This window comes from Rhineura floridana, chromosome 2 (assembly GCF_030035675.1).
Source record: "Rhineura floridana isolate rRhiFlo1 chromosome 2, rRhiFlo1.hap2, whole genome shotgun sequence".
Lineage (NCBI taxonomy): Eukaryota > Metazoa > Chordata > Lepidosauria > Squamata > Rhineuridae > Rhineura > Rhineura floridana.
Genome location: NC_084481.1, coordinates 145,231,966 through 145,250,624, shown reverse-complemented (window position 1 = coordinate 145,250,624; position 18,659 = coordinate 145,231,966). Strand labels below are relative to the sequence as shown.

Sequence of the window (18,659 nt, the reverse complement as noted above, 5' to 3'; positions counted from 1 at the left end):
CGGTCCCATGCCGTGTAGGGCTTTATAGGTCAAAACCAGCACTTTGAATCTAGCCCGGAAACAAATAGGAAGCCAGTGCAGACGGGCCAGAACAGGTGTTATATGAGCGGACCTTCTGCTCCGCGTCAGCAGTCTGGCCGCTGCATTCTGGACTAGCTGTAGTTTCCGAACAGTCTTCAAGGGCAGCCCAACGTAGAGCGCATTGCAGTAGTCCAGTCTAGAAGTTACCAGAGCATGAACAACTGAGGCGAGGTCGTCACTGTTCAGATAGGGACGTAGCTGGGCTACCAAGCAAAGATGGTAAAAAGCATTCCGTGCCACCGAGGCCACCTGGGCCTCAAGTGACAAGGAACGATCAAAAAGAACTCCCAAGCTATGCACCTGTTCCTTCAAGGGGAGTGTAACCCCATCAAGAACAGGATGAACATCCTCCATCTGGGCAGAGAAGGCACTCACCAACAGCGTCTCGGTCTTGTCTGGATTGAGCTTCAGTCTGTTAGCTCCCATCCAGTCCATTATCGCGGTCAGGCAACGGTTTAGCACGTTAACAGCCTCACCTGAAGAGGATGAAAAGGAGAAATAGAGCTGCGTGTCATCAGCGTACTGATGACAACGCACCCCAAAACTCCTGATGACCGCACCCAGCGGTTGTAATTAAGATTAATAGTATAGCCATCTCTCCTTTACCCCTGGAGCTGACCACACTATTCTGGTGCCAGAACATGCTTTGTAACTCTGTGAAAAGAGTCTTGGGTCATAATTGTGCTCTTTTGTGTAACTTTTACACATGGGCTGTAATTTCAAATGAGTGACCTCCTCCACATTTGAATTCAGAGGGAATATATTTGCATAAAAGGTATAGTTGTTCTGATCGGGCTCAGATTGTGTCTGTAGCTCTGAATTTGATTTAGCTCCTGTCAAATTCTACCTACATTACTGGACCTGCTGTAGCCATGCTACAAATAAACACTAATGATACACTGCCGAATATGCATTTGCCCTGAAAAAGGGACCATCGTGAGAGAACAGTAACCTCTATATGCCAGTGCAGATGGTGATAACATAATTTTATATTAAGAGGAGAGCAGCAGCATTTTTTTAGGCACGAAACCTCACTCTGGGGTCATTCCATCTTCTTTTGGAAAAAAATGGGATGAAATTTGTATAAAGATATACATGACATCTGCTTCATGAGAAAAGGGAATGTATATATCGTTGAATTTTTATGAGCACACAGAAGGGAAAATAAAAGGAAACAGCAAACAGATTGAGAAAATACCTGGGAACAGGAGTGGAAAGACAGAAATATGCTGCCCAGAGTAATTAACTTTCTTGTTTAAAAAATTCCTTGTGGAAAAAGGGCCTTCAAAAGGAGTGACTAAGCACTGGTTAAATCTCAGTTTTCATGCACATCAACTGGCTCTCACCATAGCCAGTTCCAATCCAATAGAGATAGGAGCAGGACAGATGGAGAGACAATGGACAATTATTCCCTAGTGGGAGAGCCAGGCTATTAACTCAGAGCCAATCTGTGTAAGGTGAGTTGATTGGTCCCATTTGTAATTTCAGGTTCTGCTGGGATCCTTTTAACAATGTATTACTGTCACCGAGAGAAAATATAAGGAGGCTAGGATTCCCCTTAAGACTGCAATGTTTAATGGGTGCTTGAAGTCTATCTTGTGGAAGTACTTTTGGTAATACCATTGTTCACTGTACTGAAGAGTGGGGACAAAAGCATTAAGCAATATGATAACTGGTAATGGTAGAATAGCCTCTCATTACTGTAGTACAGTAAACAACATGCAACATTGTCAAAACCCATACAATACTGACATGCAGAATTTCAGGGCTCCTGAAGAGTAAAAAGTGTGAAAATAAGTGCCCCAGAAATCTTGAGCATTTGATACATTTGAATTCACTGGCAGGCATTCAGGTATTTCTCGGCAGACAGGGTCCCCCAAGTGTAGGAAATATGAAAGTCGCTGCTTTATTACAAAAGTAGGCAAGGAATTGTATTATCATAGTGCAGATGAGAGTAGGATGGCACGGAGCAGGTAGAGCATGTGAGAATAGTCTGTCTAAGGCTACCCAATGGTTTGGCTGAAATTTGAAGAGTGGACTTCCAATTCACAGCATGCACACTAATAAAATCAAGCCAAAAACACAAAAGGAAGGATAAGAAATTTCGTAAAGTGTGGGATATTTCAGAGTTTGCATGATTTTAACATACCATATAGATACAACAAAGATAATTAGAAAAGTTAGATGAGTGACAGCATGGAAGTAAGTCAGCACATGATTGATAAATATAGAAAGGAAAGGGCAAAAAGGAAAAAGCAGGACTTGGCATTAGTCTGTATGTGAGGGTGAAGACTATGTAGTTGAGAAAGAGGGATACAAAAGCATCTTTTGCATCAAGAGAGGAGATAACAAGTTAGATGGGGTAGAAAGATTAAGAACTCTTTTAAACAGTTTTAGATAAAGCACCATGAAGAATTTCACTGTGAAATAAAGGCATTCGATGACATCAGAAACAAAATTGCATTTATAAGGAAGTTATTTCTCCAATACAAATGCATGCATGAAAATATAATCCAGCTTTCGAAAAACTGCCACTGGTAATAATATACTTGCTGCTGAAACTTCCCAGAGCAATGGCGGTAGATACTAGACGGATGTGGGGTTTTTAAAGTTAAAAACATTCTATACTGTCCTTCAATTCAGAAAGTTCAGGTTGGCTTACAACAACAGTCCTAAAACAACCACACTGGGGTTGAGATTATAGGAATACAGAGGTTAAAACCTTGGGGAAAATAAAGACATTAACATAGATGCCAGGCAAACCTCCCTGAGGAGAGAATTCCACAAGTGAGACATGGCAACTAAAAAGATCCTCTCCTCTGTAAACCATCTGCCTCACTCCAGATTGCACGTGCACCTGGAGGAGGGCATCTGGGGGAGATCTTAGTGCACATGTATGCTGCCTTAGGTTCTATAATGAAAGAAAGGTGGGGTATAAATGTAATAATTAAATAAATATAAATCAATCAATAAATTTTCAACCAGCATTGGCCAACTTCTTCAGCAGAGGGAAGCTGGATGCCCCACAGCCAAAACGCTTTGAGGTGAAGCTTCTTCTTTCCTCCTCACCTTGTGACCTTGAGAGGCTTCCACCTAAAGTGGAATATAAAGTACATTATAAACAACTAAATCTGCTGACTATCAGTGGTTTAATGTCATCACAAAGCCTTCTGGGACATCCTGAGATTTCACGCAAGAAAGCACCTGCTATGCTTTGGCCAAGCAACATGTTCTCTGAACAACTGTTTTCTGCACAATGTATGCTTAGGGTTAGTAGCTCGCCAACAAAGTGAACAATTACTTATATTCCAGGGAAAATTGAACACATAGCCTCTGAAGCAAAATTTGCAACTGTTTTACCTAAATAAAAGATTTTACCAAATTAGATAAACTGTCTGAAAATGTAATCAGTTCAGTCCCCAACTGTATAATCTTGAGAGTGAAACATAACAGTCAGCCAATTATTTCCCCATATTTTAACTGGGCCCAAGATTTTCATCATCTTAATGTGTTCAAGGTGTTTGCCCCCATTTAAATAAAGTAATAATACAGCATGGGTCAGCTGCCTGCAATCCATGATAAGCAATTGTTCCTGGACTGGGAAGAAAAGACAGTAGTTAAAGTGGTAGAGCACATGCTTTGTATGCAGAAGGTCCCAGGTTCAACCCTGAAATTTCCAGTTAGATACGGAAAACACATGCATTAAAACAACAAGAGCTGTAGTGAATGCAGGCAATATTGTGCTAGATTGGGGTAGTCAACTTGGTACCCTCAAGCTGTTTTTGGACTCCCATGAGGCCCAATCATCAAGGTCAATGCTTAGATATCATGAGAGTTGTAGTGCAGCAACATCTGGAGGGCATCACATTGGCTACCTATGAGCTAGATGGACTGATAATCTAAGTCTGTGTAAGACCTCTCGATATGTTTCCAGAAGCTGCAAGCATGTTTTATCTTTTTGCTTGTTTTATCTGTAGGAAGCTGCAAGCCTTCCTGTAAGTGGTAACCAAACATAAGCACAAATATTAATGTCCTCAAATCTTCAACTACCTCTAATTTTCCACTGTATTACTGAGCATGAGTTGCTGATATATTGTGGGATATGATCCCCATACAGGAATAATCTATGTAAGAGCTTTGTTCCTATATGTACTGGATTTTTTATCAGAATGCCACAACAACAGTTTTGCATTTTACAGGGTTTCTACTATAACCACAAAGCCAAGTGCAAAATAGTACTGTGGTCAGTGGGAACAAGATTATACTCAAGTTAAGCATCAGGAAGCCTCTGAGCAAATGCTCAGTTCAGTAAAATTGTCTTTAGCGGCAGAACTGAGCTCAAAAGTCCTTTCACACAAAAATCCACTCCTGATTCCCACCCCCAGTTTTCTTTGCTTCTACAGCCAAATTTTGGGCTATCCAAAAAGCTAGCTCGCTCGCACTGCCTGGAAAGGTGCGGACAGATCATTCTGACTTCTCGGCCAAACAAGACACTTATGAGAACTGGTGTGGAAAATGTGTGCGCTTGGCAATTACCCACATCATTGTAGGGTGATCTACTTCATGGTTGCAAAGTAGGGTAGAGATGGAACTTTAATTGCTACCATTCTAAGTTTGCACAGTAAACCCTGGAAGGCCAAAAGCAGGAAAAGCTTTCCTTGCACTGGCTTTGACTCTTTCAGGCGTTGTGCAGAAACAATATTTTCTGACCGGCTCCCCAAATCGTCTGTGACATCAGATGAGATATGCACACCAGACTGACCCCTTACTGATAAAGGAGGCCCACTGAAAATCTCACGCCAACGGCTTCTGCCAAGCTCCTGCAGCCAACTCTGGCCCACTCTGTACTGTGAGAACCAAAGAATTACAAGAAGTAATGACACCTTTCCCTGTACTTATTTTTATGAGAAGCTGTCTTCTACCATCTCTTTTGGATGGGCTACTTCAAAGCACTATGAACTACCTGACATAGATACATTGAAATTACAAGGACTGCAGTGAGATGGAAGAACTACATAAAACCAGGTACTACGCACCAATAAATTGAGCTGAACATCTCTGCCTCGAAAATTCCACACTTTAAAAACAAGCTTTAAAAACATATTAAAATGCAATTCCAACACAGACGCAGACCGGGATAGGGTCTCTACTTAAAAGCCTTGCTGAAAGAGGAAGGTCTTCAGTAGGCGCCAAAAAAATAACAGAGGTGTTGCCTATCTAATATTTAAGGGGAGGGAATACAAAAGGGTAGGTGCCACTGCACTAAAGGTCTGCTTCCTATGTTGTGCAGAATGGATCTCCTGATAAGATGGTATTAGCAGGAGGCCTTCACCTGCAGAGCGTATAGAGATCAACTGGGTATATAAGAGGTAAGATGATCTTTCAGGCATCCTGGTCAAAGTGCAGTTCTTTCAGCTGCAAAGTGACATGCTGGTGATACCCTGCCACAATGCGCAGTCGTGCCATGGCAATTTGCACCAGCTGCAGCTTCCGGACCTTCCTCAAGGGCAGCCCCACATAGAGTGCATTACAGTAATCCAGCCTGGAGGTTACCAGTGCATGAACAACAGTAGTTAGGCTATCCCGGTCCAGAAATGGCTGGAGCTATCTTACCAGCAGAAGCTGGTAAAAGGCACTCCTAGCCACGGAGGTCACCTGGGCCTCTAGTAACAAACATGGATCTAGGAGCTTCCCCAGACTAAGAACCTGCCCTTTCAGAAGGAGTACAACCCAGTCCAAAATAGGCAACTGACCAATTATCTGAACTCGGGAACTGCCAACCCATAGTGCCGCCATCTTGCTATGATTCAGACTCAGTTTATTGGTCCTCATCTAGCCCACCACCGAGTTTAGGCACTGGTGCAGGGCTTGCATGGCCTTTCCTGATTCAGATGTTATAGAGAAATAGAGCTGGGCATCATCAGTTTACTGCTGACACCTAGCGCCAAATCTCCTCATGACTGCTCCCAAGGGTTTCATATAGATGTTATATGAACCAGGGTCAAGATGGTACCCTGCGGCACCCCACAACACAACTGCCAGGGGGCTGAAAGACAATCACCAAATGCTATTCTCTGAAAATGACCCTGGAGATAGGATCGGAACCACTGTAAAACAGTGCCTCCGATACCCATCTCACCAAGTCAGCCCAGAAGGATACATGGTCAACAGTATCAAAAGCCACCGAGAGATCAAGTAAGAAAAACAGGGTTGCATTCCTCCTGTCCTTCTCCCGATAAAAGTCATCCATTAGGGCGACCAAGGCCAATTCAGTCCCATGACCATGCCTGAACCCAGATTGGAATGGGTCAAGGTCATCAAGGTAATCTGTTTCATCCAAGAGTACTTGCAAGTGCTGCACCACAACCCCCTCAATCACCTTCCCTAAAAAGGGGGTATTTGCAACAGGGTGATAGTTGTCACAAACCAATGGGTCCAGGGTAGGCTTTTTCAGGAACGGTCAGATCACCACCTCTTTCAGGGGGGCTGGGACCACTCCCTCCTGCAACGACGTGTTGACCACACCCTGGATCTACTCGGTCATATCCCTTCAGCAGGCTTTTATAAGCCAAGAAGGGCAAAGGTCAAGAGGACATGCTGCTGGCCGCATCATCGCAAGCACCTTCTCCATATCATCAGGCCGCATCAACTGAAACCAATCCCAGGAAGTCACCATCTTGTTATCTGTATCTATTTCCTTTCTTTTTCTCTTTGTGAATTCCAACTCCCAAAAAGTCCAAACTGTTCCCCTAAGAAGAATGCAGAAAAACCTATCCTTATTGGAAATGATAGGCATGTACAGTACCCACCCGAGCATTCATTTGACTGGCAATCTGGAAACTCTATGCATTAGGAACACCAAGTTTGCCGTACATTATTAGAACACGTTTCTCCTCCTACAGAGGAATGTATATGGCTATGAAAAATAAGGCCCACAGGGAAGAGAGAAAGGGGCAGAACAATCCACTCATCCTGTCAGCCTGCACCAAACTCAATGTCAAAACAGTGGAAGTCACATTGATAGACTTCATAAGGATTGCATTGGGCATTGTCCAAATGAATTCCCATTTCCCTGCTCTGGTAATGCAGGCAGATATTTTAAAAAAGAATTCCAACAGAAAATAAACATGATGAAGACCACCAGTATACATTCATCAGAGGGGGAAAAAACAGCCAAGCTTTTTATAAAAAGAACAAAAAACAGGTCACCAAAGTAAGAGGTAATAATTACATAAATCATTTCGAAGTGCTGTTTTTAACCTAATGCTTTATAGCAGCTCAGAAACCACAATACCTGATGGAACGCCTTCTCCCATACAAACCTACCTGGACTTTAAGGTCATTTGAATGCCCCCTCCAACAGTAGTCGGGAGGGTGATCATAAGGGAGGGGGGCTTTTCAGTAGTGGCCACCCATCTACAGAATGCTCTCCGCAAAGAGGATTACCTAGTGCCAACTTTGACATCATTCCAGCACTAGGCAAAACCTTCTCTTTACTCCCACACACTTGAGTATTTAAGTTTTATTGCTGTTTCTTATGGACTGGTTTAATTTAAAGGTTAATTTTGTGGTGATCATGTCAGCTTTATTGGGAGGAGAAGGGTCTGTTTGACTGTATGATGGGTTGTTGATGTTATCATTGGACTGGATTTTGTGTTTGTGTTTAATCTCTGTATTTTGAATGTGATTTTGTAATGAATATTATCTTTACATTGTACATAACTTCAGGACAATCCCTATAAGGCAATTAAATAGTCTATATAATCATTGTCATTAAAAAAAACAAGAAATGAGGGGAAGGCATCTAAGTCCTCTTACTTTAGGGCAGCCTTTCCCAACCAATGTGCCTCCAGATGTTGTTGGACCACAATTCCCATCTTTCCTGACCATTGACAATGCTGGCTGAGGCTGATGGGGGTTGTGGTCCAACAACATCTGGAGGCACACTGGTTGGGAAAGGCTGCTTTAGGGTATCCATACTTGGCAACAGCCATCATCACAAGATGATACTTAGACCATCTTTATCAATGGTTGGATCCAGTATTGCAACTCATATGCCTTTGGACCAGAATAGCAGCTCAAAAATGTCCAGCAAGACCATGATTCATGATACTATGGCTATGGTAAGTGATTGTGAGGAGTGTTTCGTCACATTATAAGCACACAACAGTTCAATCCCTAATTTCCTCCCTACCCACCCCCTCTCTCTGTCTTCATCGCTTTTTTGTTTGTTTGTTTATTTTGTTACAACATTTTCATTTTCTGGTGTTCTGTTGCTTGACGTGTTATGCAGTGTTCAGATTCACATGCTCAAATAAGAGTGAAGATAAATTAGTATCAACGTCCTGCTGAGTTAATCTGACCTCATTAGCTAGCATTTTGTTAGTTAAAAAATGCAATGTAAATAATTAATACTAGCATCAGTGGCTGAAGGGAAATGTTTTATGCCCATCCCACACTAGCAGCTGTCTGCTGCTCACTTGAACAAACTTACAGACGGCTCTTTTGCTATTTTACACACATGCTTCCTCTTCAATTGGACAAATGTTTTTAGATCTTTGTGTGCAGCTGATAATGGAAGGGCGTTGAAAACGTGTCCCTCCTCAATGGAAGGCTATAGAGAACTCCCTAACTGTAGATCTTGTGACTTTGATCTGGAGCTGTAGAAAAGGAACGTGGTCCCAAAGCATACACTGGATTACCAAAAAACACCACCAGGGAAGGAAGTTTACTACTTCTGTTCCTGACTACAAGTTCAAAGCATGAGCCAACAAGCAACACAGCTGACCACCTATCTTTGTCCCCAGCACTTCTTGCCTTGACTTTCAGGAACCACACATAGATTCCCCTAACTAAGATAACAGGTGTGCCCTGGATAAACCATTGTAACAATTAGCACACTGTATTACATATTCAAACTGAAATAGCAAAAGTTTTGATTAAAGGTCTAGTTTTTATATAAGTAATTCAATGTATTAGTACCTATGAACAAAAAATGGAAAAATGGACTGCCTTCAAGTCGGTCCCGACTTATGGCGACCCTATGAATAGGGTTTGCATGGTAAGCAGTATTCAAAGGTAGTTTACCGTTGCCTTCCTCTGAGGCTGAGAGGCAGTGACTGGCCCAAGGTCACCCAGTGAGCTTCATGGCTGTATGGGGATTCGAACCCTAGTCTCCCAGGTAGTAGTCCAACACTCTAACCACTACGCCACCTTGGCTAAAAACCCAAACTTCTACAATTCCCTCCCATAAAACAGTATTCCAGTGTCTTTTAAAAGATACGTTCAAGTCCTACCTCATCCCCAATGGAATTTTACACACACATGAGATAGAAAGAGGGAAGGAAGGTGCAAGTAGGTGGTCTCACCTGGTTTCATCGCCAGTGGTCTGCAAGAAAACAAACACACACAAAAGAAAAACAATGTTGGGAGTAGCACAGCAAACATTGATTTTCATGTTTAGACTAGTGTGAATAAGTAATAAATGACAGGCTGATACAAGCCTTACTGTCTAATGATGAAAGAGAGATTCTGCTCTGCTAATGGAGGTCATTATTATTACACTGCAAGCTGCATGGGACTAGGAGGGCACGAACAGCAGCTCATTTATTACACTGAGCTTGTGGCAGAAATAGCCATCTCCAGGCACAATCATGCCAGCAGTCCTCAGCTAAGCACACTTCAGCCCTTCAAACCAGATTCTCTGGTCATGTTGGCCAGAGAAGAATGGGTCTGGATGCCCCACCTCATCCAGGTACCATACCAACAACTGATAAGACTTATGTAGTGCTTAGGATGGCAGATGGTACATCACTGCACAAGGCCCTAATGGTATCTAGCATTTCATATTATGAGCTTTTTTATACGCATGGTACTTAAATGATAAACACCTATAATCCCACAGACACTGGGCCAGGCCCTTCTTGCCTACACAGAGGCATGTGAGCTAAAGACAATGCACATGCTGTGGCAAAGAAATAAGCCAGCCCAATGCTCATTAAAGCTTCTAATTCAGAGTTGAGAATTAAGGGCATTTTATATCACGTTCTAAGAGAGGAAAGGGCATTGCAATAATCAATTCTATGTAAATACCACTGCAAAGTTATACAAGTAGCATTTTATCTTCCACAGAGAAAAAGGGCAACATTAAACAAGTTTTGATATTTGCTTGCTTTAAGAGTCTGATAAGGAGAAGATGCACTGTATAAACTTCAGTTAATACAGAAATGTAATAGGAATTTATTTAAACAGACAAGCAAGCATATCTATGACATTATTAAAGAAACATATTTTAACTCATCCATGCTTTCTTAAATTATTTACCTTCTGTAAGCAATTCATACTTTAAAGGAAAGCTTGAGCAAACATTACATCAGCAGCCTAGTAACGTATGGACAACAGAGTCATGCTTTGTATACAGAATGACCCAAATTCAAGACCCAACATCTCCAGTTAAAAACAATCTCAGACAGCAGGCGTGGGAAAAGACAACCCTCCTCCCTCACCCACCTGAGACCTTGCAAGAGCTACTGATACTCAGAGTAGCCAACACTGGCTTAGATACATCAATGATATGACTGTATAAGGCAGCTTCATGAGCTTATAAGGTTCTGAGCAAAACAGGTGAGCTAGCATCTCTCCCCCTTTTTTCCCACAGCATGAGACTGGCAAAGACAGTCTTTAGGGCAGGGAACCTTTGGCCTTCCCCATGTTGCTGGACAGCAACTCCTATCATCCCTAGCCATTGGGCATGCTAACTGGGACTGACTGAGTCCAACAATATTTGGAGGGTCGCAGGTTCGCCACCTCTGGTTTAAAATGGGGTGGTTGAACAGTCAAGTTCCTCTGTCTGCTCCCTTCCTTCCATGAACATTAATTACTCGCAACAAAAAGGAGGCACAGATACATGTTGTTGCTGTTTTGGAAATGTATTAACATGGGAGACCAAGATTAATGAATTTGCTGTTTTTAGAAATACATTTAAAATTCCATTTATGAATCCTTCAATCATCTTCCCTATGTAGTCCTGCCTTGAATTACAGCTCTGCCTAAGCTAATTATTCTTATTGGTTCTAGCACTGAACATGTAGCAGAGTTACTCTATTTTTAGGCTCACAATTTCTTTTTAAGGGAAGGGAGGAGAAAGGTTATAGTTACTGTTTAGACAAACTGAAACAATGCCTCACACAATGCACAATAAGCTTATGGAATTTGCTACAAAAGGCATTATGATCACCTCTAGCTTTAGACAGACTTAAATGGCTATTAAACAAATGAACAAGGTATAGATCTCAACTGGATGGGAAACATCTGAATATCAGACAGGGGGCATGAACAGGAAAGGGCCATCAGTTCTATGTTCTGCTTGGGATTATCCACGAGCATGTGGCTAGAAAACAAGTGTGGGACTGCATGAATGGTGGTTCAAATCAGCACAGGTCTTCTTGTGTTGTTCTGGGGTGAATGACATAGGACATAAAAAAGTTTCCATACATTCTATCAACACTAACACTGGCTTTATTACCTCTAAACATTCACAATCACAGAGCAGTTATTGAGCATGCTAGCAGGTTACTATGGGAGCCTTTACAGAGTATTGTTTTGCCTTCCATTAGCATCCACCTGTACTTCACATGCATGGTTGAAAACCAACTTACCACTCAGCTCACAATGAGGCTACTCAGGGTAAACAGCCCCCACATGATAGTCCGGTTGCCAGTATGAGTTCTGAGGACAGCTGTGCACCAGATTTGGCCAAAGATCAAATCCTGAATCCCAACCCAAATCAGACCAATTCAGGTGGATCCAGGCTTAGACCAAGTCAGGTCAAGACATTCCCGGATCACCCCAGGTCGGCCTGCCCGGAGGGCTTTCAGGAGGGGGGTGCTGGGCAGGAAGGAGGAGGCAGCCTCTGCAAAGAGCAACAGAGAGCTGTTTGCAAGGCTTTGAAATAGCCCAGTGCTGCCCTTTGACTGCATGCACCCATACCTAGAGGGGAACACACACAGTGACACTGAGCAGGATTTAACGCTCTGCTCACCAGCTGGTAAGCGGAAGACTCAGTCCCGCTGGCTTCAGGATGCTCCTTCACAAGAGGGTTCAATTCCGCAGGTTACAGGTCGCAGCTTCAGAAGCATGTTCCCCACTGAGAAGGCACTTGAGAAGAAGCACCCAGAAGGACTGGACCCTCCTGCATGCTCTCTGCAGTATGAAAGGGTAGTGAGGGAGACACAGTATCTTCACCTTCCCCCACCCCCCTCCTGACCATTTGTTAATTAAACATTACCACCATCACCACCCCATCTAGGATGCACACATTAATGTGTTAAGAGGGTTGAGAGTGTCAAAGAAGCTCATAGCAATGCCGTCAGGAGTCTAGACCAAGAGGCTAGACTCCTAGCAGGCGCACCCAAGGTGGAATGGTCAATGGACACCAGACTAAGATGCATCCAAACTCAGTGGAAAGCAATGGTAAACCACCTCTGAATACCTCTTACCACGAAAACCCTATGAACAAAGTATCCAAAATACAACACGAGATAGTGCTGAAAGATGAGACCCCCCGGGTCAGAAGGCACTCAACGAGCTACTGGGTAAGGACAAGTACGAGTAGTGCTGTAACTAATGACATAGCTGGGTCAAAGCCGAAAGGAAGCCCACAGGCTGATGTGCACAGATGCAAAAGGAGAGTCCAGAGTTGTACGAAGCACACAATAGGAACATGGAATGTCAGAAGCATGAACCAGGGAAAGTTAGAAATTGTCAAGCAAGAAATGGAAAATATCAACATTACAATACTTGGCGTGAGTGAATTAAAATGGACGGGAATGGGACATTTTCAATCAGGCAACTACAAAATATTTTATGCAGGAAATGAGAAATTAAGAAGGAACGGGGTTGCTTTCATAGTGAGAAGTGATGTAGCAAAAGCAATTAGGAGCTAAAACGCAAGATCTGAGCGAGTGATATCAATGAGATTCAATGGGAAACCTATTAACATAACCATCACCCAAGTTTATGCTCCAACGGCAAGCGCAAAAGAAGAATTGGAAACATTTTACGCAGAAGTACAGGAATTGATTACACATCAAAACAAGATGTGCTGATAATCATGGGGGACTGGAGTGCTAAAGAAGGGAACAGAGAAGAACTAGGAATTGTGGGAAAATGGCGCTTAAGAGATAGAAATGAAGCAAGAGAAAGAAACCAATTATTTGCTTCTTGGAAACACATTTTTTGAGCAACCAAAAAGACGACTATACACGTGGACATCACCAAATGGTCAATATAGGAATCAAATTGATTATATAATTGGTAGCAGAAGATGGAGAAGTTCCATACCTTATGCAAAAGCAAGACCAGGAGCAGACTGCGGTACAGATCATGAACTGGTCATATTGAAAATCAGTGTAAAGCTGAAGAAGAACAAAAAAGCAGAACCAGAAGTTTTAGAATGCGAGGTGAAAGCTGCTCTTAAAATACTTGGAAGAAACAAATCACCAGGAACAGATGGCATACCAATAGAGTTGCTACAAGCTTGTTATGTGCCTTCAAGTCGATTACAACTTATGGCGACCCTATGAATCAGCGACCTCCAATAGCATCTGTCATGAACCACCCTGTTCAGATCTTGTAAGTTCAGGTCTGTGGCTTCCTTGATGGAATCAATCCATCTCTTGTTTGATCTTCCTCTTTTTCTACTCCCTTCTGTTGTTCCCAGCATTATTGTCTTTTCTAGTAAATCATGTCTTCCCATTATGTGTCCAAAGTATGATAACCTCAGTTTCATCATTTTAGCTTCAAGTGATAGTTCTGGTTTAATTCGTTCTAACACACAATTATTTGTCTTTTTCGCAGTTCATTGTATGCGCAAAGCTCTCCTCCAACACCACATTTCAAAAGAGTTGATTTTTCTCTTCTCCACTTTTTTCACTGTCCAACTTTCACATCTATACATAGAGATCGGGAATACCATGGTCTGAATGAAGAAACAGCACTGACTAACAGGGCTGGGCATTTAATTTTTAAAGATATTTGGGTCAGCATCCTTCTCTCATGGCTAAAGGTGAAAAAAAACCTTACCCAATGAGTGCTACAGGGAATTTTCTTTCTCGACAGTGAAAAAAGCTACAAAACAGAAAGTGTATAAAACATACCATACATAGAAGCACTATGTGGCACCCGTAACATGGAAAGCACACCTTGAACTTGTCCTGGTAGCAAATCTACAACCAGTGCAGATTTCAGAGCAGAGGTATTACGTGCTGACAGGGTCTCACTCATGTCAGCAATCGTGCCACAGCATTCTGCACTAACTGCAGCCCCTGGGTCAGGTTGTGCTGCATGGGGATTTCTGTGACCTTGACTGACTGGCTGCCAGGATTGTTTTAGTTTTAGTTTTTGGTTAGGAATCTTGACTAGTTGTGGGATGCTGAGTTTTCTGCCTTACTCGTAGGAATCTTGTTGTGGTTGGTATGATACTGCATTTAGGAAATCATCACTGTCTTTTCTTTTTCTGTTTGCATTTCATTTACCTTTAACCTCACTCCCTTACATCCATAGAAGCAACAACAGTGGTTCCATGCACTCAGGTCAACCCCCTTAAACCCATTGATGATGCACCTTGTTGTTTGTATGACAGTTTGTTTCTTGTCCAATAGTGGTAAAAGAGAATGCCCATATTGGGAAGTGTGGCTTCAACTGCTGTTGTTCACAAGCTACTTCCTGTGAAGGTAGACCAAACCATGTGTGTTTTCTCTCTGCCGATTATTACTCACTGGAATTGGATTGGCTGTCAAAATGAGTTTATAGCAGCCCACAGGATAGACAGAAAAAGGTAGAGAATCTTCTTAACTAGTACTCATTTCTCAAATCTCTTTCTGAAGTGAAGGTCACATCTATAAAGAAGTTTGGAGCAGGCATGTTAAAAGGCACGGGCACGGCATTCCAGGCAGGGGGTTGCCAACCCTGCTTTGATATGGATATTGTTGCTAAGGATCCCTTGTCAAGCCTTACCAACAGCACAATCCTAACCATATTTACTCAGAAGTAAGTCCTGTTGAGTTCTATGGGGCTTAGTCCCTTAGTACGTGTGTTTAGAATTGCAGCCTTCAGGGGCATCCATCTTTACTCCTGAGTGCTCCCATCTAACATCTCCACAACACTTGGCTTTCTTCCTACAATGGCCTTCTGGTGACTGGCCTGGCTTGAGGGCACTTAAATCCTTCTTGCCGAAAGCAAGTAGGCTAGATTAAATGTTCCCTACCCAGGCTCCATCTTTTAGCTAAGATTTCTAGCTTAATTTCCAATCAGATTTTTTTTAACTGTATGCTCCAAGCAACTGTGATTGATGCTTAATGTATCATGCTGAATGACATCACTCGGGCCCGCCCTGTGACATCACTCAGGCCCACCCCCTGACATCACTTGGGCCCGCCCCTAAAATTTCAGGTTTTGGAATGCTTCTGACCTGGCAACCCTACTAGCCAGGCCAGTCACTAGAAAGCCATTGTAGGAAGAAAGCCTAGTGCTGTGGAGATGTTAGATGGGTGCTCTCATTTTATTCTCCGTTTAGAGCAGGGATGGGAAACCTGTGGCCCTCCAGCTGTTGTCGGACTCTGGCTCCCATCAGCTCCAGCCAGCATGCCAATGTCAAGTATGATGGGAGTTATAGTTCCTCTCCCCTGGTTTAGGATATCAATTTGCTTTAAGTCTATGGTGGGTTGCTAAAGTGGGCAACATAGATGCTTGTTTCAGGCATCTGGTCTGTGGATCACAGCGCTGGCTCATTGTTCCCTGTCTCCCTTGTGAACACATTTTAGCCCCACAAAAGCTATTCTGCACAGTTCAGGAAGAAAGATTAATCCTATGTTTGTTTGTTTGTTTATTTAAATGATTCACAGCCACCTATTTATTTATTTAAAACATTTATAGGCCACCCAACATTTCTGGAAGAAAGAGTCCTTTGTTTGTTCAAATGATTAAGCATCCACCTTTTAATTTATTAATTACTTTAAAGCACACACACACAAATAAAAGCAAAATACAAAGTTTAAATAATTTGTTGTTATATGCCTTCACGTCGATTATGATTTATGGAGACTCTATGAATCAGCTACCTCCAATAGCATCTGTCATGAACCAGCCTGTTCACCCTGGTTTCCTTTATGGAATCAGTCCATCTCTTCTTTGGCCTTCCTCTTTTTCTACTCCCTTCTGTTTTTCCCAGCATTATTGTCTTTTCTAGTAAATCATGTCTTCCCATTATGTGTCCAAAGTATGATAACCTCAGTTTCATCATTTTAGCTTCAAGTGATAGTTCTGGTTTAATTCGTTCTAACACACAATCATTTGTCTTTTTCGCAGTTCATTGTATGCGCAAAGCTCTCCTCCAACACCACATTTCAAATGAGTTGATTTTTCTCTTCTCCACTTTTTTCACTGTCCAACTTTCACATCTATACATAGAGATCGGGAATACCGTGGTCTGAATGAAGAAACAGCACTGACTAACAGGGCTGGGCATTTAATTTTTAAAGATATTTGGGTCAGCATCCTTCTCTCATGGCTAAAGGGAAAAAAACCTTACCCAATGAGTGCTACAGGGAATTTTCTTTCTCGACAGTGAAAAAAGCTACAAAACAGAAAGTGTATAAAACATACCAGAGTACTGAAAGTGAAAAGATTTCTGTGATCTAAAGAGATCAACAACCTTTGCATCCATCTGTCAAAGCACCTCTAGTTCGTTTTCCAAGACAGGTGAATCAAAAGGTGTGGAAAGGGCTCGATCTGTGCTCAGAACATAGACAAAAATTCAATGCATGTTCTTTCTAAACTTAGTTTCTTAAAATCCCTGGTACAACTTCTAGGAAGTTAATGGAGTTCCACCAAGGCTACATTTGTATCTTTACACAAGAAGTTAGAATGATGTCCTAGAGGGGAGTAAAGGCAAAGATATGCTGTTATCATAAGCCTGTGTTATAAACATGCAGGCCACATATCAAGATTGAATAAATCACCTGTACATTCCCACTTCATTGATCAACAATGATGTGCTGCTGTGTGCTTGCAACAACAACAGAAAGGACAAGATTCTAAGAATCAGAGCCCATTTATTATCATTTGGATCTGGAACAATGAGTACTTAACCAAACTCTAATTATTCATAATATTAGATAGTTCTGCATTTTCCATTCATCCTGAACTAAGTACTAGGGACTGTGAAGGATCTCCTATATACATTATTCATAAGCAATCTGGACTCACGGTGAGCAGACATTCAAGTCTGCAGGCAACACAAAATGCTTCAGGCTGGTGAAAATCAAAGCAGACTGTGAACAGTTCCAAATAGATCTCTCTAACTGTGTTAATATCAACAAAATGGTAAATGAGATTTAGTGCAAGTACAAAGTGATACACACGGAGGGGGCTTCATTTCACATATGCTGTTTGGACGTGAACTGGCTAATACTATTCAGGAGAGGTTACAGTGGACCTCTCAAAATGTCAGTTGTGTAAGTTATAGCAGCAAAAATGGCAAATTCCATATAAGGAGTTATTAGGACCAATTTTGAAAAGAAGACATCCAGTATCATGCCTGTTATATGTCTATGATACAATCATGTTTGGAACACTACGTATGATTCCAGTTGCCCTATCTCAAAAACAGTAACACAGAGAATATGGAAACAGGGTAGTTTTTTTAAGTTTGGTGAATTTAACTTGACTAACTACATAATTCTAAGGTACAATTCCACAGATTTTTGCGGGTATGTATTTCAATGTCCTATATCACAGCGGTGGGAAGCTCTGGCTTGCAGGCCTAATTAGGCCTGCCTAGCTTTAGAGTTTGGCCCACCAGGCCATTCTGGGATAACTATGCCCACGTTTCTCTGACCTCACATCATATAAGACATCAGGCATGGGGAAAGTCCAGACCTCAGCTTGAAATGGCACTTTAATTTGGAGCCTTTTTCTGTAGCTGTGCAGGATTCTTCCTTTGCATCTCCAGCTTCAACTCAAGCCAAGGATACAAGGGATCTTTCTTTACATCCCCGGTTTGAACTGTCAGCGACCTGATGTTATACAACATGAAGTCACTGACAAACGAATGGCCCCACAAACTTGTCAAAGTACCCTGCTATATAGGAAGCCTGTCTTATACAAAGGAGGCAGCATGTGGATTTCCTGTCACGCAGACAAGCAGAAGCCACACCCCCTGTTTGCATGTGTTTCTTCTGTCCATTATATTGGTTTTAGTATTTGGTTGCATTGTCCAAGGAACCTTACCGGCCAATTCTGATAACGGAAGTTTTCTAAACCAAAGAAGGGATGGAGAAAAAGTAGAGTCTCTTGGCAGACTCAAGGGGTACATTGTTTTGTAAGATAGTCACCTATTTTCCTAGTCCTAGACAGAACACAAAGGCCTGGAAATGCCAAGGTGCCATCAGGCAGACTTGATTTTGAAATGGTTTAAAACAATAGAATGTAGAGCAATGTAAATAAAACAGCATGAAAGGGGTTTTCTCTAAGAAATCTTGTCTTTCTACATTGTATGCTCTTGAAAATAGTTTCTTCCT

At 42.1% G+C, this 18,659-nt stretch overlaps 1 protein-coding gene across 16 annotated transcripts in view; it reads right to left on the bottom strand.

Annotated features, from left to right (window-relative positions):
* The window catches only part of TRIM44 (tripartite motif containing 44), a 147,737-nt gene that overhangs the window by 72,816 nt on the left and 56,262 nt on the right, over nucleotides 1–18,659 (bottom strand). For 5 of the 16 annotated variants that reach the window (XR_009760653.1, XM_061610788.1, XM_061610781.1 and 2 more), the window contains exon 4: nucleotides 9,450–9,469. The exons of 10 other annotated variants lie outside the window; for them this stretch is intronic. Coding sequence is in view for 5 of the 6 variants with exons in the window: in XM_061610788.1 (XP_061466772.1) it covers nucleotides 9,450–9,469 (20 nt within the window). In the remaining variant the exon portion in view is untranslated. Of the gene's footprint in view, nucleotides 1–3,014; nucleotides 3,175–9,449; nucleotides 9,470–18,659 lie in introns of those variants that run through there. One more of the 16 variants, XM_061610787.1, reaches the window with a different exon arrangement.